We start from the raw sequence: 24,515 nt of genomic DNA, 5'->3' as shown, positions 1-24,515 counted from the left end.
TAACCCTCTATAAGGTAGGTACTTACTAGCATAAACTCCTTATTTGCAGAGTCATGAAAATAAAGTTCTGCAACTTCAGCCTCAGAGGCAATGAGCCATTGAAGAATAATCCTTAGCTGGGGGTCTACCGTGCATGGCTCCATGTCAATATTCGTAATTAGCAGTGTCTTTCCATCTTGCCCCAAACCTAATATTTAAATGTAAACAATATAAAGTAAAACTCATCAATTTAACTCTCAATACTCTGGTTGTCAAGTAGATACAAATATTTTCCCTTTCTTAGGATTCTAATGAATGGTGAAAAAACACCCATCTTTTTCTAACCACACCATAACCTCAACTAAAACTTTTAAAGGGCAAAATAATGTAAAACAAAGGAACAACTTTGATCATTTATTGATTGCAAAAATATAAAACACCATTTTAACGTAATGAATTCAAGTTCTATAAATACCATAATTTGAAATAAATTATGACCAATGGGTTACAGAGAAAATAGAACTATAAAGCTATCATTACAATAACAATTAAAATGAGGCTGGGCATGGTGGCTCAGGCCTATAATCCCAGCACTCTGGGAGGCCGAGGTGGGCAGATCACTTGAGGCCAAGAGTTCAAGACCAGCCTGCCCAACACGGTGAAACCCCATCACTACTAAATATACAAAATCCAGCCAGGTATGGTGGCACATGCCTGTAGTCCCAGGTACTCAGGAGGCTGTGGCACGAGAATCACTGGAACCCAGGAGGCAGGGGTTGCAGTGATCCGAAATTTACCACTGCACTTCAGCCTGGGCAACGGAGCAAGACTGTCTCAAAAAACAAAAATCTCAAATAAAGAAGAGCAGCAACATTTGTGCAGCACATATTCCATCCTAAGTATTGTTCTAAGCTCTTTATATGTACAAACTCCTTTAATCCTCGCAACCACTCTATGACATAGAAACTATTATCGTATCCATCCTACAGGTGAGAGATCTGAGGCAAAGAGAGCCCCAGAGTCCTCCAGTGGGGAAGTGGCTGAGCCAGGACATTTACACAGGCAGTCTAGCTCTATGCTCTTAATCACTCATTCTTCAGACAAAACTGGGAGGAAATGCCATATGCAACCACTTACACCCAAAACCAGATCAGGGAATTTTCTGGTATACTCCAAGTATCAAGATTATCTCTAATTTATTTTCTTTTTTTATGGTACTTTTGTTTTCATCACAAAGAAAGATCCATCTCTGTTGATGGAAAGAATGACTTGTGGGCCAATATCATGCATTTAACATTCCTGCTGCTTAATGACACCTGAGCAATACGGAGTGCTGAGACCAGGACCCCTCCACCCCTTAACACACACCACAAGAGGTGAGCACCAGGACATGCTGGCAGACATCATGCCAATATGTACCAGTAATGGAAAGACTGTTGACAGATGTCTCTGATTCTCTGCTACAGTTTGCAGGCCATTCTAGACCACTATTAATTATTTTCAGGATTTGTGTTGGTCCCTAATTTTTAATTTAAAAGATTTGGTCCACATTACTCTCTAAAAATAAATGTATTATCTTTTCCCTTCCCTCTCTCAAACACTCTCAATCAAAAATAAGTTTGGTACACCACGGTACAAGGCATGGTCTCTGGGCCTTTTTGCAATCCTGTGGAGTTCAGGGGGCTGGAAGCTAAATCACCCCACTGCTTCTCTGCACTGCTGGTGTTTTCTCAGTTCAGGACTCCTGGTTGCCTGGCCTACAAGAACTTTCAAACAGCTCTCTCTTTAGAGAAGCCACTAACAATTAATGAAAAGGGGAGGGACTGACATCCTGCAACTACAAAAATTTTTTTTTTTTTAAAAGAAGTTTGTTGCCTTAGGATTTCCATAATTTTGAGTCTTTCTATAAATCCAGACCAATCTATCTCCTAATTTACCAATCTCTAACAAACTTAAAGTTGGCTGTAACTTTCTATATAATGAGAAATATCTATAATCTCAAAAGCTCAGTAATGACATATCAACATATAATTAATCTCCTGTTTCTACCTACTCACAAAAGAAATCCTTAACAGCCTGGTTAGTGCCAAAAGTAATCTTTTTCAAAATAAATTTCATATTTATATTAACTTGTATCTTTTTTCTTAATCATTCCTCAGTAAAGCTAGTTAAGCAATTGCTAGTTCATTAGAGAATACTTACCACATGCATTTATACCATGTGTAGCCTTTAGAATAACTGTTCACAGGTGTTACTTGAGAAAAGGCATAGAACTTTTATAAACAAAGTCAACACTTTTTTATTGAACAAGAATGAAACAAATATTGTAGTAGGGAATATCAATATCAAATATCAATAACACTAAAAATATTGCCCCATCTCGACTTTGTATCTGATGAGAAAAACTGACTTCTAGAAGCCCTATATAAAGAATGTCGACTTACAGAGACATTAAAACTAAAAAAATAATAATCTTAAGTCTGAAGATTGCAGCTTAAAAATTGGGATGTGATTTCCCTAAACAAGGTGTTAAACCTATTGAAAATTCAGGTGTCATAAAGAAAATTTCGAGAAATTCTTTTTAGCTATTTTCTGTTTGCCTGCTTCTAGAGAAGCAATTTTTAAAACATCACTAGTTCAAAAACAAGTATCTCAAAAAGTACAAATACTTTTATAAGTGCCACTTTATAGAAGACATTATTGGTATTTTCAAAATTAAGATGAATAAACTCAGATATTTTAACATATGAATTAAGGATTACAAACCATGGTCCAAAACTCTGTGGCCAATGATATCTAGTACTGACATACTTGGAACTATGTTCATTAAGGAAGGATCTGAATATTTTCTTCAAATATGTGTATGTGAGAGTGAAGCACTGGAACTGGGGGAGGGAAGAAGAATTAACTTAGAAATATCTTTTAAACAGGATAAGTAAGAATATTACTGACTCAGCTAAGTTTGACATGAAACCCTAGTTCTATAAGTTACCAGTTTGGAAGGAAAATAATATGCCATAGTTAAAATAAATTATCTTATGAGTAAGAATTTTAGCTTTTATATTTTGAAAATAATTATGTGGAGAGATTATAATTAATTTATCTCAAATAATCAAATAATTCTCATAAAGTATTCCTTTCTTTTTTCTTTTCTTTTTTTTTTTTTTTTGAGTCAGAGTCTCTGGCTCTGTCACCCAGGCTGGAGTGCAGTGGCATGATCTCGGTTCACTGGAACCTCTGCCTCCCAGGTTCAAGCGAATCCTGTGCCTCAGCCTCTCGAATAGCTGGGATGACAGGCACCCACCACCATGCCCAGCTAATTTTTGTATTTTCAGTAGAGATGGGGTTTCACCATGTTGGCCAGACTGGTCTCAAACTCCTGGCCTCAAGCAATCCACCCACCTCAGCCATCCAAAATGCTGGGAATATAGGCGTGAGCCACCGTGCCTGCCCAGTATTTCTTTACACCAATGACAATTTCATTAGTGTAGCAATCAACTAAAACTACTCAGCGAAGGATCTAAAAGTGGACAAACAAAATTAGTTCAAAAATACTGATTTATAATGTTTTACACAAATAACCTAGAGCCTATCTGACAAAAATGCATAAAGACTCTTCTAGGAAACCTTACACAAAAGACATGCCAACACTTTGAAAACCAAATCAAATTACCTTCTACTTCGTCCTCATGCTCTTCATCTTTATCATCTGGTCCATCACTTATGAATAAAATAGCAGAAGTAGTTACAAAAAAAACTTTAATTAATAATGGTATCAAAACAAATTCTTAAAAATGTGGTAATGAATGTTACCATATGACATGTGACATTTAGAAAGGGAGAAATGACAATTAAAAAAGGAAGCTTTGCTTCTCACATCATTTCATGTTAAAATCTGAATTGCAAATGATCCCTAAAGTTATTAAAACCAAGAAATCCTACCTTACCATGATATATATAAGTGCCATGTAATTTCATAATATTATTCAATTTAAAATCATTTAAAGTTGAAATAGTCTACTAATTTAATGTAGCATTTGAATCTCACAAAATGCCAGGAATAATTTGTTAATGGTTTAGCTGATGCAATTTATATATTTTTTAATACAGTAAAAACACTTTTTACCTATACTTTTCTTATACATAAAATAAAATCACATACAAAAAAAAAACATAACAAAAAAACCCAACAGAAATCCTGTAGGAAGCAAGCTCTTTTGAATGAAATAATTGGTAGAATGAAAAATAGCAAGCAGAGCAACACATGCATAATAGTGACACATTTTGCAATTAGATGTCAGTCATATCTTAGCATAGTTGAATTTTTTCATTAGATGTGAATTCATCAAGCAGAATCATGTCAAAATACAAGAGAAAAGCAGGTTGATATATACTGGCATTGTAACCCACATTCTTTGAAGAAAATGACATCATGCATTAGTGGTGACAGACTCATCAGTTTTTAAGTTTCTAGACTGGACCAACCTGTCTGATGTTGGAAAGGATAAATTGTCCTCATACAAATCTCCTTCTAAACCAAGACTGCTCCAGCTACTGCTGTTACCATTACTGCCAGAGGAAGAAAAGAACAGAGCTGAACTAGAAAATGAATAGTAGAAAAGACCTTTGTTTTCCTTGGAACAGCTTCTGTCCTTGATAACTGCAGATGTTCTGAAGCTGTCACAACAAAGGGGAACATCCAGAGTGGAGAGAGACCATCACTGCTACTCTAAACGGGGCCTGACAAGTTCAGAGATTTGGGAGTTTTTTCTTTCTTCTCAATAGATCATGAAAATTATCTAAACTTGTATTTTACAGATTAACAGAATGGCTTTTAGGACAGCAAATGAACGCATGAATTAATAAGTTTCACAGGAAAGTTAATGTCTTAAGACCAATCTTGAACTCTAATTTGTGAAATGCCAATACCTTTCAATTTGGATAAAGTTAAAAAAAAAAAAACAGGTTAATATTCTCTCAGGTCTTTAGATAGTGCAAAGCAGTGACAGGTTTGGGTGAGGGGATGTCGGGGGAGATGGGACGGAAGGCTCTAAGACATAGTCCCAAACAGATCTTTTCTAACTATTTGGGCAAAACATGTTTCAGATTTTAAAATACTATTATGTCAATGATCTTCGTTCCATATATTATGTATAATTCAGTATGTATAATTCACCTCCAAGTAGGTGGCAAATAACAAACATTTTCTTCAGAATACAGCTAGAATAGCCAAGACTAAATCAAGCATTACACTTGTCTAGTTGGTCAGTCACAAATACCACATACAGATAACGTCTTATACTACCTAATCAACTGAAGAAGAAAGCAACTATTTTCTAAAACTGCAGCAAAGCAATTTTTAAAAAAAGCAACCATGTTCAGAAATAAAATTAAATTCAAATTTTCAGATTAAAACCCTCAGCATGCAATTTAAAAATTCTAATCATTTCTAATTATTAAACATTAGTAAGCACATTAGTTGGCAGTGATAAGCAGCTATTTTTCCCAATATTAGGCTAGGCAATTATAAAAAGTAATATTTATACAAACCAAAATTTTGGTTCTAAAAAAGTAAACATAAAATCATTTCATGTACATCAGTAAATGCTGATATGATTACCAAAAAAAGGTGATTACTTCAAGTTCTAAAAAACTTCCAAGCAATCTCAAATAATTTGCATAGTTATATTCACTCTAACATGATCAAACTGTCACAAATCACAATGTATTAGAGAGTAAAAATTAAAACTGAGCAGGGTCTTTTTAACGTATGTTCAAACAAATATAGCTCTATTATAAAACTGTTCAAACCCATGTAGTTCATTGTCAGATAAACTAAAAATAAGAAAATACACAAATAAAGAATGGACAGACAGCTGTGAGCCAAGGAGAAAAAGAAAATTAGTCATCTCAAACACTCTATTTCTATTAATAGAAAGATTATAGCAAAGAAAAAAATACATAAAATTTTACTCATCATAATGATTCTTCCACTTAATAATAAAAATCCATCACCTACCTATTACATAAATATTAAAACAAAAACAGCTAAATGAAGACCAAAAATTCAAATTCTCTCTAATCTTATCCCCCTCCCTCTTTGTGCCTCCAAATGGGTATTTGAAGTCATTCTTCATAAAATGCCACTTCTAACTAGATGACTGTATACATTTTTCATCTAACCAGGACATTTTTTAAATGAAAGGTCTCACCATTAATAATTACAACAGAACAGCCGAAGCAAGCCAAACTATCCTAAGTGGGAAGTATGATCACCCTATATTAACCCAACATTAAAAAAACTTAATTTCTTAAGAGTTTTCCTGCTTCACTCTTGAAACACTACCCTGCTTCCATCATTTTCTTTTATGTCTTTTCATATTTCCTATGTCTAGCACAGGAGTACTCCAGCCAGTGGTATAAGTACTGCAGTGGTCCAGTACCTGCTTATCAAGCATGCAGATTCTCAGGACCCTCCACTGACTTCATAAATCTTCATCTCTGGAGGTGACACCCTGGAAACTGTATATGCAACAAGCATACCACCAATCCTGGATGAGCCCCGCGATCTTTTTCTCTGTGCCAGAACCTTAATGCCATGCAGCATTACATTAAGTCACGTTACAACTGTGGTCAATGGAAACACAGGTCTTTTTCTGACAAAACGCCATTAAGCCAGGTTTGCTCCCCACTTAAGTTCAAATATTAATCATTAATTTTCTGACCTTAAATGCATTTATCCATGTTAAACATAATTATTTTAACCTCAGCCTGATTTGGTCTTTTTAACCTTTGTTCTGTTCATGGGATTCTTTTTTCAGCCTGTGTTGAATCACCCACAAATGGGTATTCCACATCATTAATAAATAATGCTAAGGAGGACAGAACTAAGGACAGAAACTGGTAAGCTGATTCCTTTTTTCTCATCAAATTAGATAACATTCAGCACAGAGTTGTTCAACTGGCTACAAGTCCTCTTAATGCTGCTAGCCTCTACCCACACCTCAGTCTCCCATTTTAACGCCAGGATTTCCTGTCAACACTGTCAACCCCACTGAAATCCTAGAAGCCTGTGTTTCTCAAAATGAGAGAAGAAACTAAATGTTAGTATCCTTTTCTAGATAAAGTTATGGAAAATGGCCAAATCGTGATTTGTGACATTGTCCCCACTTGTTTCTACTAGTTTTAAACACTGTCTTTTTGGACCTAGATTTTAAAAAATATTGATGGTGTATATAGTACCATAATAAACTATGAAATATATTTTACAAAATATTAATATTTCCAGGTTAATCCAAGCATCAAACAAAACTCTCCGAGACTAAGTGTTCTATCAGGTGAAAAGCCATTTCCTTTCCTTATGCTACCTCATTCCCTCTTCCAAGAGTCGCCTTCCCTCCCACACCTTGTTTGCCATTTCCAGGGGCTAAGTTCAACTGATGGTTCACAGGTCCTTTCCACACATGTCTGAAACTAGCAGTATGCTGAAAACCCTTTCCTCCCTCAAGACTCCACTACAAATGGTGTCTATTATTTCTAGTTATCAGTTAATGTGGATAAAGAGTTATAGAATTTTACAGGTCAGAAAGGCCTTTAGGTAGAGGTTAAGACTATAAGAAACAACTGTCTCATAATTAACAAAATATTTCAAACACCACTGTTATGAACAAAGTTAACTAAGAAAAGTTATATATGAGGTAAGTGCCTTGTGCTACACAAAATCATATTTTTATAATGGCTTTGACTTATGTATTTTCAATCATTCAAGTATAAGTGTTCCAGGTCATTTTGTTCCTAACAGCAGGACAAGTAAGGACTCTCGCCCCACCAAAAAGATACTATTTCAACTAATATCAGGAAAATTACAGGGTTATTTTGATGCCTTTTACAGATAACTGTCCTTTTTCTTGTTCTTTAAAGAAAAAAAAGGACGCTTTTTAAAGTGAAAAAAAATATTTTCCTCAGAAGTTCATAAAAAGTTCAGGAGAAGCTTAAAAGGAATAAATTAAATGTATGCAATATTTTTCAAATCAACTACTGACACACCCAAATAAAATTAGCTGGGCTACTTACTGTATTAAATAAGTATTAAAAACAATTAGAAATATGTTGTGAATAATAAAATACATGTTGAAAGTAATAGCATATTTTCAAATTTAGAATTTTAAAATAATAATGTAAATTTATAGCTCACTTCTGAGATCTGAGGACTGAAATTACACAATTATATGCAAAAGTGTAGTTACCTTTCACTGAGATGATGAAAACTGCTGCTTTCATCTTGGTGTTCATCTTCAAAACTTAAATTAGACCAGCTACCAGTGCTGTCATCACCAATACTGAGGTTCATCTGCTGGCTACCGACAGACTCGGCTGACTGAAAGTCTTCTATTTCTTTTGAACTAAAAAGAAGAAAAAACAAAAAAAAAATCAAATTGAAAGCATCCCAGATACTGAACTTACAAGACTATCAATTTGATGATAAAGATGACAAAAACAAGAAATGGTATTCAGAGTCAGACCAGTGGCTCGTGTAATCCTTTATTTGAGTCTGCCAATAAAGAGACTGTAGGATAGAGTATTAATTTCAAAGATAACTGAGGTACCCACCAACAGCCATAACTTAGTTAATCTCCAGTGGATCTATCCCTAGGGCATTATTTCTCTAAATTCTATTTAAAGCAGTTCATTTTTCAACTGAGATACTACAGGGAGTACAAGTTCCTAAGTTTATCATCTACTTTGTAAAACAGTACTTTTATTTATATTAAAGGAGTCTCTTTCTGGCTTTAAGAACAAAAAAGTAGTTCAAGAAATTCTAGTATTGTCAATCAAACCTGTATTCAGATTAACCAAATCTCTCCAAGATTTTGAGCACAGATCATATATGACCCCTTTCATTTTTCTCAATAAGAGGCATTTATACTTTTATTCCATCACCACAAGAAAGTCCATTCACTGCTCAACTATTTTAATTGCCCCACTACATTTTATGTTCAACAAAGTAGTCCAAAGCGATGTTTTCATAAAAAGAAAAAATGTCAGTCTTCTGATCAAAACCTTCCAATGGCTTCCCACCAATCCGAATAAGAGCCCAAATCCTTAAAACATACTGCCTGTCCCCTCTTACAACATCCATCTGAACTCCTACTGTTCTCCCTGGTCCACTCCTCCCACTTCAGCAACACAAGCCTCTCTGTTGTTTCCCAAACACGCACAGTCCCACCCCTATGCCTGGAAATCTGTTCTCTGTGACTCCCACATGACTTATTCTCACTTCGCCTTTGGTTTTTGGCTCAAATATTACTTTGCCAGTATTGCTTCCCCTGCTACCTATTCAAAACTGTAAACCGCCACTGTCACCACCGGCACTCTCTAATCCCTAACTCCTTACCTTGCTTTATTCTTCCCCCAAAGCACTTATCACTATGTGTCATACTATGTATTTTACTTACCTATTGTCTTATTCCACTATAACATAAGCGCCAAGAGAATGCAGATTTTTGCCTGTTTTACTTACTTCTGTATCACAGGGCTATCCCCAGAATAGCCCCTGAATTGCCCCCCATTTTTTCAGCTATTCTAATTTTGTAAGATACAGAATGATAATGAGCATTTCAAGCATAGGCACATTATAGTTTTGAACCATAATAGATTACTACTTTGTTTTTTTTTAATACTGTTCCTAATATGTGCCACATTCTCATGGTTTTTGGCTGAAATGACCCAAAGGATGAGATCCAGAGAAGAGTTTTTAATGACCGTGAGGTTATACTGGCTCGGAATGATAGCTCAGAATATAATCGTTTTGTTGGCTAAAAATGCACTACCAGCCAGGCACGTGGCTCATGCTTATAAACTCAGCACTTTGGGAAGCTAGGGCGGGATGACTGCTTGAGCTCAGGAGTTCAAGATCAGCCTGAGCAACACAGTGAGATCTCATCTCTACAAACAACGAAACAACAAACAAAAATTAATAAAAATGTACTATCACATAATTTCTCACTTGCATTCACACGCCACTTCTCTGTTCATTATAGTTTGTGAAATATTTATGGTCATGTTCATGAATCGAACAAAAAAGGGACATCAAGTGAAAAAGCCCAAATAATACCCCTAAAGAATAATCCATCTGAATGAATCTCTTTTCAAGCTTGAAAGACAAATTTAACTTTAGAAATAAAAAATGTTAAACAGTAAACTCTACACACTAGAGTCCACTTCCCTTAGTCAGTACTTACAGAACCCTAGCACAATTATTAAAAAGAGAAGCAGGAAAAGAATTATTCCAGCCTTAATAAAAAGCTGAAAGTGGGCAGCACTAGCTTACAAGGAAGAACTTTAGGGGCCTATCTACTCACCCAACTCTAAGAAGGAAAAGTGGAAATTACTGAGAAAACCAATGAGAAAGGCATTTGCTAGCCCCTGAGAGTGATGTCTGAAAAACTTCAGAGGACAGTCTCTTTTCCTCCCGTGAGGCTGGGAGGAAAGGGGGATGGGGCCATAGGGCAGACAGGACTGGACTGAGAAGTAAAAAGTAAAATAGCCTGAAGCAACCTGTAAGAGGAAAATTATTTCAATTGTTAAAAGGCCTTATTACCTATTCATGAGAATATTTATTAACCATTTATTATGTTTATCATCATACTAGGAACTGGTATGTAGTGAACAAGAAAATGTGGATCTAGGACAAGGTTCACAGTTGTTTTCTATAAGGGGCATGATATGGTTTGGCTCTGTGTCCCCACCCAAATCACATCTCAAATTGTAACCCCCAGGGAGGGACCTGGTGGGAGGTGACTGGATCATGAGGGCAGCCTCCTCCATGCTGTTGTCATGACCGTGAGGGAATTCTCATGAGAGCTAATGGTTTTAAGTGTCTGGCAGCTCCCCCCTCTCTCTCCTGCTGCCTTGTGAAGAAGGTACTTGCTTCCCCTTTGCCTTGTGCCATGACTGTAAGTCTCCCGAGGTTTTCCCAGTCATGCAGAACTGTGAGTCAATTAAACCTCCTTTGTTTATAAATTACTCAGTCTCAGGTAGTATCTTTATAGCAGTGTGAAAATGAACTAATACAGGTCAGATAGGAAGTACATAGGTACTGCTGGTCATACAGCCTCTGTCCCTACTCAACTCTGCCATTATAGCACAAAGGCAGCCACAGAAATATGTAATTGAATGAGCATGGTTGTGTCCCAATAAAACTTTATTTATAAATACTGAAATTTGAATTTCATATAATTTCCACGTCACAAAATATCATTTGATTTTTTTTCAACCATTAAAAAAAAAAAAAAAAACATGAAATCTGTTCGTAGCTTGCAATCCATACAAAAACCACCAGTAGGCCACATTTGGCCCACAGACTGTAGTTTGCCAACCCCTGGTCTAGTAGAAAGAAGGCTGCCTGATTACGGCAAATAGAGACCTCTCCTAATTCACCAGAAACCTACAGCATCTCTCATCTCAAGTAGATGCTATAAAGCAACTGGATTCAAGAATCCTGGTCAAGCTGGATCTCCCTATTTTAAGATGGATAAGAAAAGAGGCAGACCATGTCATGGCTTTGACAGAAGCTACTCAAAAATCTGGAATATCATGTGACTCAATTAAATTCCACCTCAACTTAAAGCATTTTCTCTTTCCAGCAGGACTTACAAATATCATCCTATCAACTAATAACACAAGTTGGTTCTGATATCTTCTCAGGGACAAAGAAGGTTTAAAGTGAAAAACTGTAAGTTGTTATTAAAGAATCACTGAGCATGGCTGGGTACAGTGGCTCACGCCTGTGATCCCAGCACTTTGGGAAGCTAAAGTGGGCAGATCACCTGAGGTCAGGAGTTCGAGACCAGCCTGGCCAACTTGGTGAAACCCTGTCTCTACTAAAAATACAAAAATCAGCTGGGCGTGGTGGTGGGTGACTGTAATCTCAGCTACTAGGGAGGCTGAGGCACAAGAATCGCTTGCACCTGGGAGGCAAAGGTTGCAGTGAGCTGAGATTGTGCCACTACACTCCAGCCTGGGCAACAAGTGTGAGACTCCATCTCAAAAAAAAAAAAAAAAAAAAAAAAAAGAATCACTAAGCACAAGAGATAACTACTGAAAACAGGACACTGTAGGACCACCAGAAAGAACTGTCCCCTTAAATCGTGAACTAATCAAGAGAAATGGTGTAAGTATGTAAAGAATTTTCGCTTTCTTCCTCAGAGCAGTTTGATTAAACCATGGTCTTTATAAGAAAACTTACCTTGTGAATGAAGAAAGGTGTACAAAAATTTAGTCTCAGAATAGTAAATTAATATGGTAATATTCTACATTTACTATAGGATAGTCCCCCTTTATCCCTGGGGGATATGATCTAAGACACCCAGTGGACGTCTGAAACTGCAGATAGCATCAAGCCCTGTACATACCAGGTTTGTGGATCTGATAACTGAGATACCTTCTAAGTGACTAACAGGTGAACAGCACATGCAGTATGGATAAACTGGACAAAGGGGTCATTCACATCCCGAGACGGCGTGAGATTTCATCATGCTACTCAGAACATGCAACTTAAAACTTATGAATCGTTCATTTCTGGAATTTTCCATTTAATATTTTCAGATTGAGGAAAGCAAAATTGAGAATAAGGGGGGACTACTATATAAAATTCTCTAGCAATTTATTTAATTCAACTTTACCTACTTCATAGCTCTATGAACTTGGATAAGGTGATTATTTTCTCCAACTCTCATTTTCCAGCTCCCTAAATGGATAACACCTTCCCTCAAAAGGGATCAGGGGACCAAAATATATAAAAGTCATGTGTAGGATATGAAACAATACATAAATGCAATAGGGAAAATTTTTGTTTATGTAGGGTTAAAAATAATCATTCCTTTATGAACAGGACCTAAGACATATAGGATCACATTTAACTTTTTCATTTATCATTAACAACCAAAGGAAATGTGAAACTTACCTGCTAACAGCATGCCCAACATTTGTGACAGCTGCTGTCATGATTTCTGTGGCAAGGCTTTCAGCAAAGCTGGCACCCTCCTGTCCGATCCCACTGTCGGCTGCCAGGCTGACACTGCTCACCTCTTGCTCAGCTTTTTCAATGGCTTCAGCAACTATCTTCTCAGCAAGCACTGCCTTCTTATCAAGATTAACATGAATCTGAGGGACATTGAGATGAAAAATCCTAGATTTCTGATAGTGGCTGCTAAATTTTGGATTAGAAGCTGGCTTACTACTGGCGAGAGAACCCTGTCTGAAAAAGTTCTGAGATGAATTTCCAGTGCAATTGTGGAGTTCTTTAAGGTCACAATATCTGCAAGCTTGACCTGTAAGAGGTGACAACTTTTCTGCATAAGTGACCCTGTCTGCTGATTTTGTGGTCTCAGACACTCGTAACACTGTAGATCCTAGAGTTAGCTCTAGAGTGTCATCCACTACTTTTTTGGCATACTGTTCTACAGCTTGAACAATACTGTCTCCACAACCATATCCATTTAAACTGCCAGTGCTGTGGTAAAATCTGTGACTTTGTGAGGAAGGCTGAAGAGACTTAGGCAATTCTGGTTTAACATGACACTCTTTATCTCCTTCACATCCGGATTTTTGGAACAAGCAAGAATCTGTTGAGGATTTTGGTAGGCCAACTAGAGAGGCTGTCAGCTCTTCTTTAGCATCTTTTGTTATGCTGTGAACAAAAGAGGCTGAAAAACTACACAGTTCAGAGCACTCATTTCTATATGGATCCAGGGTCCTTTCGCAAGTTTGATTTTTACAAAAGTAATCTTCATTTCTTTTACTTTGTCTTTTTTTGTCTGCTTCTTGGTGGTGCTCTTTATTTGAAAATATTAACAGTTCGTTTGTTTTCACTTGTGAACTTGGCACAGGGAACATTCTTGAATTGCACTGCACTTTGGTTGTCTTAGCTGCTTCCTGTAATCCTGATTTAACAGATCGGTAGGCAAGTCTATTGGCATACTGATCCATTATCAACTCAATATTACCACCTTCTTGTTTTAGTATCTGAATAATGTGACCTGCATATTCGTCTGTCACACTTTCACAGCTGGGATACTTATACGTCAGACCTGACATACAAGAACTTGGTGGTAATGAAAGAATAAACGGATCTACTTCTCTTGGGTGCGCTACAGCCTCTATATCCAACTTCTCTTCTACTCTATAATCTTGGTCACCATCAGCATAACATCTGTTCTTCTTTTGCTTGAAAAGCATACAACTTCGAACTTTTGCTATTTTCTCAGCTTCTGTAATGACTTCTGCTGCCAGATCACCTGCAAAACTGCACAATGTTTTCAAATTTTCATCTGAGGGGTTTAAGAAAGTAGGTGACACACTTCTCTGACTTTGCACATTTAAGCAAGGGCTTTTAACCTTGGGTTCTTGAATTATTTTATTATCTAAATGGGAAGCTGCCATTTCAGTTGCAAGAGAAAGGATGTGTGTAGCTAATGCTTCTGCAAACTGAACCTTCTTCCCTGAGTGCTCTGACTTCACATCCACTTCAGGGAGCTCTCCATTTTCACTACTCTCAACTTCTTCAGAAAGAGATCGCATGAGTTTCAACATGAACTCTTCTTTTTCTATAGTATTTTGTTCATTCTCAGACAAACTACCAACAGATGAGTTGTGTGGAGTAGAAGGTGGTGTAGCAGGTGCAAACTCTTTGGCTAATTCTCCTTTGAGCTTTTTTGTTAATTTCTTGATATCCCATTCAGAACTAGCCTGGGATGGTACTAGAGGAGTTGATGGAGGAGTATCAGGTATTACATTTCCATCTCTGACTTTCTGTTTATCTTCCACATGCAAACCATCTACACAGGTAAGTGCTGTAGATGAGAAAGTATGTGAATGAGGAAAGGGGTTTTCCTGTCCAAAAGACAAAGACTCAAGTGATGTATTATTCAAGTTATGCTTTTTCAGTGGTTGATCCTTAGCAGGTTCCTTCAAGTCAGATTTCTGACCTGTCACAGCTGGACAAGATGGCAGTGTCTCTAGGGAGGATCCATGAACCATAGAAACTTTACATTCTGGAACACAATCCTTTCCAGCTGAAAGTGAGCAGTGAGTTAAGTGATTGTGAGAGCCAGGAAATTTGGGAGACTTTTCTGGTGTCAACTGTGATTCTTCTCCAGAAACAGGCAAGCTTTCCTTGTATACTGCATTTTTATCTATATTTGGGATCACTGATTTGCTCTTATCTATGGAATGTTTAATAATAGATTTAGATAACTGGTCAGCAAACATGTCCTTATTGCTACTAGCTTCACTGCATTGCGGCACTGCCTGACCACAGTGGGAAAATGGAGGGGTTTTCCCCTTTATTGATTTAGTTAAATAATCTGTACGTTCATCAACCATTTTTGTAACTTCCGATGATGTCATTGACTCTAAAGTTTCATTTACTATCGTATGCACCATTGCTGCAGAAAAGTGGCTAATAATTGCAGGATCACTTGGTAATTTTGAGGAACTCTGCATTTCAAGATCACCATTAGTTGGTTTAAAATCATTCTGGTTACCTGGATTGTGTTCTGAAGGTAAACAAATATTTCTGAGACAAGCTGCTGCTTCTTCTCTGTTTTTTGTGGCAATATGCACTTGGGTAGAATCACCACTTGAATTACTATCATCAGATGACAGATGAGCCTTTGCCTGACACGCAGTAGATGAAATATGATATGGGAGAAGGGCACTTCCTGCCAAGGGCACTGGTATAGAAGTAACAATTCCAGAAGTACAAAACAAGGCCTGCTGCACTGTGTATTCCTTTTTATGTTCCTGCATTGGTTTTGTCACCATAATTGCTTGATTGTGAAAAGAAGGGGAAAACGTGACAGCCTGTGTCGATGGCACTACACTTTCTGCACTCACATACTTGATATTATCCGTAGAGACACTAACTGCTGCCTTTGTTGTAAAGGTCACATCAACTTGTGACAGCTCAATGAATGCTTCCTGTATTACAGATTCAGACAAATCTTTTGCATATGACTTCACTACTTTGTCTTCAAAGTCAAACGACCCACACCGTGGAGATGCAGGCGTTTGAGGATACGAAAACTGACACACTTCCATGATGCCTTCAAAAACAAGCTCTTCAGCAAGATCTGCAGCAAACCTAGCAACTGTGTTTGTGAATATCTGCTTCTTTACATACTGTAAATCTTTTAAGGCATTTGATAAAGCTTCACTCACCAAAAAGTTAGCCAGGCCACTAATGGCACGTTCTTTTAGTGAAAATGCACGCTGCCTTCTCAGCTCATTAAATGCCATCTGAAAAACAGATGATGTCAATTTGATGGCTAAGTGGCACAACGCATTGGTACATGAAGAGACTCCTTTCTGTAAGTCTTTAAACGCACTGCCAAAACTTTTTTCCACAAGATCTGCTGCAAATTTTTGAATGCTATCTTTAATCATTATGGATTTATTTTTAGATTTATTTATTTGATCAAGGTTTCCATGCTTAAAAGTTACAGTTTTATTTTCTCCATGTTTAATACTGATAATATTTGATAGGGCATTAGTGTGCTGAGTACGAAGAACTGAGCCTAGTACTTCACATGATACGTTATTTGCATAATCTTCATAGGTGTAATAAATAGAATCAAGATTTTCGTGAATCCTATCTCCACCAATATCTGTCTGGCAAAAACATTCAGCTGGAGTACAGCTTCCAAGAGGACTAAAAGCAGAGGATCGAATAGGACTAAATAAACCACTATCTTCCCCCGAGGCCTTCACTGGGCGAGGAGAATCCGGAGCATCACACAGGTTACCATATGGAGATTCCGGTTTACGAGGAGTTGGCTTTCTAACATTAGCTGGGAGAGCTGGACGATCAAACTTGAATTTTTGAGGATTCATACATGATTTTCCATGTTTGTGCCCTTTCTTCTGTGATGACTTCCCTATGACAGGATCTTTATTAAACAGGTAAGTCTCTAAAGTTTGTTCTAGTTCATCAAACTGATCAAAACTATCAAAAAATTCACTTACTTCTGAGTCTGAATCCTCTATATCATCTTTCATCACAGGAATTTTAGGCAGCTCAAGTTTTGCTTTTAAGCTTTTTTGATATCCCTCTTCATCCAAGAAAATAACAGGACTTGGACTTGAACATTCTGATTCAGATGAGTAGGCAGGAGAAGACGAAAAAAATGTTTTCTGTAAATCACTATCTTTATCTGAAGCATTAGATGACCTATAGAAACTCCTTTGGGTCCAAGGCTCTGAAATGGATGTTGTGACTGAAGTTTTCACAGAAGGTAGTTCTTTAGGTCCCAGGACATTCACTGAGGAAGTTGAGGGTTTAGCTAATGACTTCTGCTGTCCAGAGCTAATGAGAATCTTTAAATCATGGGTTTCTAAATGATGACCAGTAACCGTCTGGGAAGCAGCATCACACTGGTTCCTTAGCGCAGTAATGTTCATTCCTATCGGAAAAGAAGGAAATGGTGCCATTATTCTTGAAAAAACTTTTTGGAAATTAATTTAAATCCATGGAATAAACTGACTTTAAACATATAATATTTACGTGTTTCTAAACTATGTTGTTTAACAGAAAGATTCACCCAAGTAACATTTGAAAGTAAATATACTTTTTATAAAATAATTTCAGTTTACTCTATGTCTAGGGATACCTGGTCTATGGGATGTTCTGCATGCTGTCACGCATGTTAGAAAAATTACTGTGGAGACTCTCCCAGCTAACTCTTCCAAAATTTGAACCTAGGAATGACAGCACCAACTGAATAAAACCTGAAATAAGCAGAACTGAAAACTAGATTACAGTGAACTTAAAAATCACAGGGAATTTCCTCAGGTAATCAGAAAAAAAGTTAAAAGGTTTAAATTAAATCAAATCTCAACATAAATTTCAATTGAACAAGTCTGCCTTAAAATTTTCAGAACTGAAAAATTTTAATTCCCTATTTTAGGAAAAAGTCTAATGAAAAACAAACCATCATTATACGGCTTTGAAGTCTCTTCCTCTTCTAAGTGCTCAAAAGCAGTGACAAAGTCATCCTCTATGGATGACACGGACTGGTTAGTGTCATCATCATCTTCATCAGTGGTCTCAAGTTGGTGCTTCTGATGCAAGAATGTATCCAAGGTGTACCTTATACCAGTAGCATATTTACTTAGGAGACTAAAGATAAAATCAATCCTAAGTTTTGGTGATGTAGGTGACACTCTCATGACACAAAGCATTCCAGAAGGATGACTCTTGGGAAAGATAAAAGATAATAAAAACAATTTTAATTTCAAATACAAAACATCATGAAGTAAAGCATAGATATAAGACAATCTCAGAGGAAAAACAAACAAGAAATTCATGCATCCTGAAAAGCTCCTTGGTTTTATGTTTATTTCTTTATTCTTTTTCTACATTTTTCACTTTCCAGTCTTTTCTCCCATCTTCTTTTATCCAGGTATTCAAATTCTACCTAGTCTCCTGACATGTTATAAAACGTACTATCTATCCATTCCTTTGAGCAATTATGTTTTCCTGTATTACGGTACATTCCTGTGATTCTCCTGAATCATTCACCTATCTCACTAACTGTATTATAAACTGTTTGGGGGCAGCAACCAAGTTCTATTTTCTTTTATTTTTAATCCCATTTTCCTGTAGTTTCAGGTATGATGCCATCTTCCTTCCTATCACAATTTTTAAAAGTTCACTCTTTTTATTTAAATTTCCCTAGTATTACAACTTACAATGTTTATAGCTTTAAAAATACAAGTCACCAGCTTTTCCCCCTCATACTATTTTTTCCAAGTAAATACTGATGAAATGATTTATTTAAAAAAACTAGAAATCAAATATAATAGCTTATCACCTCTTATATCCTAGCAAATAAAGCAAAGTAAATATGAATAAAGAACATAACTAAGGAAATGAGGCAAGCAGTTCTAGTTTTATTGGCAGACCTTATAAAGAACACAGCAGTTTTTTTAAAACGAAAGTAAGTAATCCAAATTTTAAACTTTCTGGTTCAATTGTATATGTCTTACCTCTTAGAATGCAAAGCATTTTCTCTGATGCATTATCAACAAAATCATACTTGGTAAAGAACTAAATGCTGAATATTATAAAACTAACCACCTATAAGAAATGGTAACATTTTTATTTATAAAGAACACATCAGATGTCCACTTTACATGGAATTTTTTAAACCAGAAAATGAACTTAAGTACATTCTCTAAAACATATAGCATAACATGTGTATAAATTTGAAATTGGCCATAATAGGGAAAAGTCACTATAGCTTATACAAAGGTATAATTCAAGAAATCCGAAAATAATAAATTTTCAGAAAAAAATAACGTACTTGCATACCATCTACAGAACTTCACAGTTGAAAAATATATGATCAAAATTATTGTATCCTTCAGGGATGTCAATGCTTCATGAGTTAGATTTCTTATGAATCATATTTCCTTGAGACACCATTTAAAAAAAATAAATGTCATCCAAGCATTTAAAAGTTTAATCACCTTTATCAAACATAGTAAAATTTGCCCTAAAAATCTCATTAGAAATTATCTACAAAAGTTACCTGATTTAGAGGATCACTGCTTATATCTGATGGTTTATTTATATTCTTCATACAAATAATTTCATTTTCATTTAGACTGCAGAAGTGGAGTGAATTCAGAAGATCTGGAAGTTCCAAAGAAACTGCAGCTAAATCCTAATTTAAAATAATAACAATAAGTAACACTGTACAGTTGTTAAAGTTCCTATAAGGTGGACCCTATCCAAAAATTGTAAGGTCTACTGGCTAGGAAATTTCCTGGTTCATAATAGTTAACATCTATAGTTTATTATTCACAGATAATTTTTCAAAAATTCAAAAATAAAATATACTAAAATTATTATTTATTTTATTATTTTTTTTTTTTTGGGACGGAGTCTCGCTCTGTTTCCCAGGCTGGAGTGCAGTGGCGTGATCTCGGCTCACTGCAACCTCCACCTCCCAGGTTCACGCCATTCTCCTGTCTCAGCCTCCCAACTAGCTGGGACTACAGGCGCCTGCCACCACACCGGCTAATTTTTTGTATTTTTAGTAGAGATGGGGTTTCACTGTGTTAGCCAGGATGGTCTCGATCTCCTGACCTCGTGATCCGCCCACCTCGGCCTCCCAAAGTGCTGGGATTACAGGTGTGAGCCATTGCACCTGGCCAAAATATACTAAAATTATTAAATACTGGCTATCCCTGTAGCCTTTAAAATGTATTGATATCAAGCTATAAAAAATTTTACAGGGTACCTAACACATCCATGGCAATTAAGCATTTAATAGTTTTTAGTAATGTCAATGTATAGGTCTTACTTAACTTTATGAATTTTTTTTCATACAAAATTTTTGGCTAGAGAATGTACATCCTAAAAACTTGTTTTTAACCCCGTACAATATAATCCGTTTTTCTGTCTTTCCTCTCCAAGGTATTGTATTAGACTTTAACTGATAATGTTAATAGAGATTAAAGGAAAAGAAAATTGCTTTTATTTCTTCTTCCTGTTTGCCCTTTATACACAAATATTTTACCCAGCTAAAGAATTATTAAAGTCTTTGACCCTTTGTAGAGTACTTTCCTTTATAAACATGGTTTTACCAATAACTCTTACAGGAGAAGAACATTAAAGAAATATCTTGGAATATTTCTCTTTCCAGCTATATATGTTCTCAGGAATATATCCTCTCTTGTTCCTTCTGTCCAAATTGTTTCCTTCAAGCAAGGCCACAATCAAAATATACAGCAGAGTTTTTGTCCATAATCACCTGATATGCATTATTCAGAAAGAACTAAAAAATGTTGTTTCTCCTCTAGGAGGAGACACTTTATTGCCACCAAAGGAAATACGTAGAAATCACAAATTTTTAAGAAGCAGCATGAGGGAAAAAGAAAAGCATGCCTATCACATCTACAGGAACTTCAACCACTGTTTATGTAACTGTGAAGCTTTTCTTTGCTGATCCCAATCTCAAACATCAGTCCCTCTGTTAATAACTGCCTAAATCAAACAGGCTACATTTTTGCATTGGCCAATTTTCACAAATCTTACCTTTCAAATTTAACTCAATCTTAACGAAAATGTTTACTGTTAAGGTCAAAATTTTGAAAGCCATCAAAATAAACAAACAAGTCATACATTCTATATTATACACAGAATGGAGAAATCAACCTGCGGTTTGCAACCTTCTCAGATAAATGACTTTTGTGGTCAAACCTAAAGCTGATTTCCATGACAAGAACACTCAGTAAAAATGCTAAAATTGACCATACCTGTACATGAGTGGCATCTGTCTCTTCATTAAAACCCAGAAATGTGACCTGAGTAAAGAACAAATAAACCACCATTAATTTGAATTTTTAAATCTTTCAGGCTGGTGACAGAGCTGAGAAATAGGAAAAAACCGACAAAGCATTAAAATGTTGTCTGCCTTGAAAAGGATTTTTTTCAAAGATGACCCAAAAATATTTTTCACCAAAGATTGAGCTCCAAAATGCAGTTCTTGAACCTCATCCATATCTCCCTCAGTAGCAAGTTCAATCAATTCTAACCCCAAAACATATTTCAAATACATCCACTTCTCTCCATTCCCTGGCCACCCTTCTCACTTACATTAGTACAATCCTCTCCTACCTGGTCCTATTACCAAGCCACTTCCCTATCCAAACTCTTCCACGCTTCCCGGGGCAAAATCCTAAGTGGGGTTACCTAATGCCTTCAACCTTCTACCATTTTCACTTACACACGAGCCCCCTTTCTAGCTCTGGAGCACGCCCTGTACATTCCCAAGGACTTCATGGTTGTGCCCTCAATCTGGATCTCTCTTCCTTGGATGATTACAAGCCTGGCTTCTCCTCATTCTTCAAGTTTCGATGCAAGTGTCACCTCCTCAGAGAGGCCTTCCCTGGGTAGACCCCTGAGGCTACTTCTTCATTGACTCTATGATACCACCATTTATTTCCTTCAATATCCTTACGTAGAGATTACTCTGCAGAAGTTTATATAAACGGACTTTCTAAAGAATATCTAATGCATGAAGAACTGTCACATTATTAAAAAAGGACAAGTCACAGAAAAATGACTTACAGCACACATACAATTTCAACCTTATTTTTAAAAACATATGCATGGAAAATAATACTGGAAGGCAATACACCAGAGTATAAGCAGCAATTAACTCTGGATGATGGAGCTATTTTTTTCCCCACTCTTTTCCCGTCTGCATTTTTTCCCTAAGTCACAAGATCAATGATAGTCATTTCCTTTGTTCTACTTTGAATATTTCTTATTTTTCTACAAAGAATACATACTGGCCAGGTGCAGTGGCTCATGTCTGTAATCCCAGCACTTTAGGAGGCTGAGGTGGGTGGATCACTTGAGGTCAGGAGTTCAAGACCAGCCTGGCCAACCATGGTGAAACCTCGTCTCCACTAAAAATACAAAAAATTAGCCAGGCATGGTGGTGCATGCCTATAGTCCCAGCTAATCGGGAGGCTGAGACAGGAGAATCACTTGAACCCTGGAGGTGGAGGTTGCAATGAGCCAAAATCACGCCACTGCACTCTAACCTGGGCAACAGAGCAAGACTATGTCTCAAAAAAAGAAAAGAAAAAAATATACTACTTTTAGAACCTGAAAAAGTGTTATTTTTTACGTTTATACTCTCTATGTATTTAGCATTACAGTAAGACATTTCTTCCATTTGAAGACAGTGTAGTACACTGTCCACTAAGCAACCACTGTGGCTAAAAAATACACAATACTTAAATACAGCAGTATGAATAATCAATTCTCAAGAATGTGGGGAAAATAGTATAGTCAGAATATATAGCAACACTGAACATATTTTCGATCTATTTCTGATGATTCAGAAGCAAGTCAGAATCTTAAATTACTCTGAGATCTTTATTCTGATTAATTATGGCTCTGACTTCACGTAAGAGTTACAGTTAATTTCTAGGCATCTAGGTAAACTGTTAACCTCTAGGAGCCTGTCTCCTTATCTATAAAACGTAAGTTAATATAACTTCCCTCTCATAGTTGTGAGGTTAACTAGATAATGTAGAGGAAAGTGCCTAGCACATTACAGGTACGCAATAACAGATAGGCAAATAACTAATTGCCTCCTTTATTTGAAAAGATACTCAGAGATTTGCACACCCTAAAGTGGGACAGAAATTCCCCCTATTCTTTCAAGTTTCCTTTACTGAATACAAAACAGAAAATAAGCTGGCATAGGGTTTTGAAGATGCCAGGGGGGTATTATATTTCCCATTGGTCTAGAAAGGCCTCACCAGGGAATGTGGGCTTGGAAAAGCACTGCGACCTATCTGAGCTGGAAAACTGCTGGAGAGCAGGACACAGGACATCATTTCATAGAAGATGACCGTACGTATTAGGCGGTTATGTTCTGTCACTGTTTATTTGGAAACAACCAACTAGATTAAGAGTGGCTTGGTTTTGCTAAAGTAAAATGAAAAAGGTTAGCAAAGAAAGTAATAGTGAAATTAAGCGGACACAAAAAGAAGAGGATGAGGCAGAACACTACAGGCCTAAAACATATGCTCATCTTCCTATGAAATTACATCAAATAGAGAATTTCTCAAGGAGTATTAAAGAAAATCATCCACCTAAAACACAATACATACAGTCCCCAACTTATGATGGTTGGACTTGTGATTTTTCAACTTTACAATGGATTTATGAGGTCTTAAATGCATTTTCAACTTAGAATATTTTTGATGAACAGTGGATTTATCAGGATGTAACTCGATCATAAGTCCAGGAGCATCTATCCATAACCACGATTTTATTAGAACCCTCATTTCAAAATAAAAATGTTTTAACTTCAAATATTCATCAATTGTGAGCTGCAATGACCTAATATATCTCATATTTGGTAACAAATGTGAAGATGAAGTATGGATATATTATAGAAAAGGATCTTACTCCTTTTATAGTAATAAATTCAAACAAAGATTTGAAACACTGTAGCAGAGAAATAGGCGAGCAAGGTATATTTCTTATCCTCAAGTAATAGAGTAAATGTTTTAATTTCAAAGACAAATTTATCACTACTTTTTCATTTTTAATCAAAGCACTGAATTTAAACATTCAAGAAAATACCCCAAAAAATCAACATAAGAAACATGCATTTGTTTTATATTTCAGAGTAGAAAAATTCATATTAAAGTACCAGTTACTGAATATAGTAGGCATCATCTAATACAATGTTATATATCCAATTAGTACTTTGCATAGAATTAAATGTGCTCATTTGTTTGAGTTCATTGTCAATTAATAAAATTATTTTAGCCAGTATTTAAAACAGGTACTTCTTTTTTTTCCCCCTTTCCCACCCATATAACAGGTACTTCTGATACATGTAACAACATATAGAGATTTTAGGCATTTTAAAAATAGATTAGAGTCCTACAGAGATGCATGAAAATATGCTGTGCATTATTAGGAAAGGGTTTAGAAA

The 24,515-nt window shown here is 36.3% G+C and overlaps 1 protein-coding gene across 4 annotated transcripts in view; it reads right to left on the bottom strand.

Moving 5' to 3' along the window:
• AKAP11 (A-kinase anchoring protein 11) overlaps nt 1-24,515 on the bottom strand; it is a 51,145-nt gene that overhangs the window by 5,422 nt on the left and 21,208 nt on the right. For 3 of the 4 annotated variants that reach the window (XM_007960250.3, XM_007960249.3, XM_073013772.1), the window contains exons 4-11: nt 21,304-21,351; nt 19,572-19,706; nt 17,970-18,234; nt 12,944-17,441; nt 8,226-8,381; nt 4,465-4,548; nt 3,653-3,699; nt 27-187 (exon numbers count right to left, since the gene is read on the bottom strand). In XM_007960250.3, coding sequence (XP_007958441.1) covers nt 27-187; nt 3,653-3,699; nt 4,465-4,548; nt 8,226-8,381; nt 12,944-17,441; nt 17,970-18,234; nt 19,572-19,706; nt 21,304-21,351 — 5,394 coding nt within the window. The remainder of the gene's footprint in view (nt 1-26; nt 188-3,652; nt 3,700-4,464; nt 4,549-8,225; nt 8,382-12,943; nt 17,442-17,969; nt 18,235-19,571; nt 19,707-21,303; nt 21,352-24,515) is intronic. The other variant, XM_073013774.1, reaches the window with a different exon arrangement.

Source organism: Chlorocebus sabaeus, chromosome 3, assembly GCF_047675955.1.
Source record: "Chlorocebus sabaeus isolate Y175 chromosome 3, mChlSab1.0.hap1, whole genome shotgun sequence".
Classification (NCBI taxonomy): Eukaryota; Metazoa; Chordata; class Mammalia; order Primates; family Cercopithecidae; genus Chlorocebus; species Chlorocebus sabaeus.
This window is presented reverse-complemented; position numbering and strand designations above follow the sequence as displayed.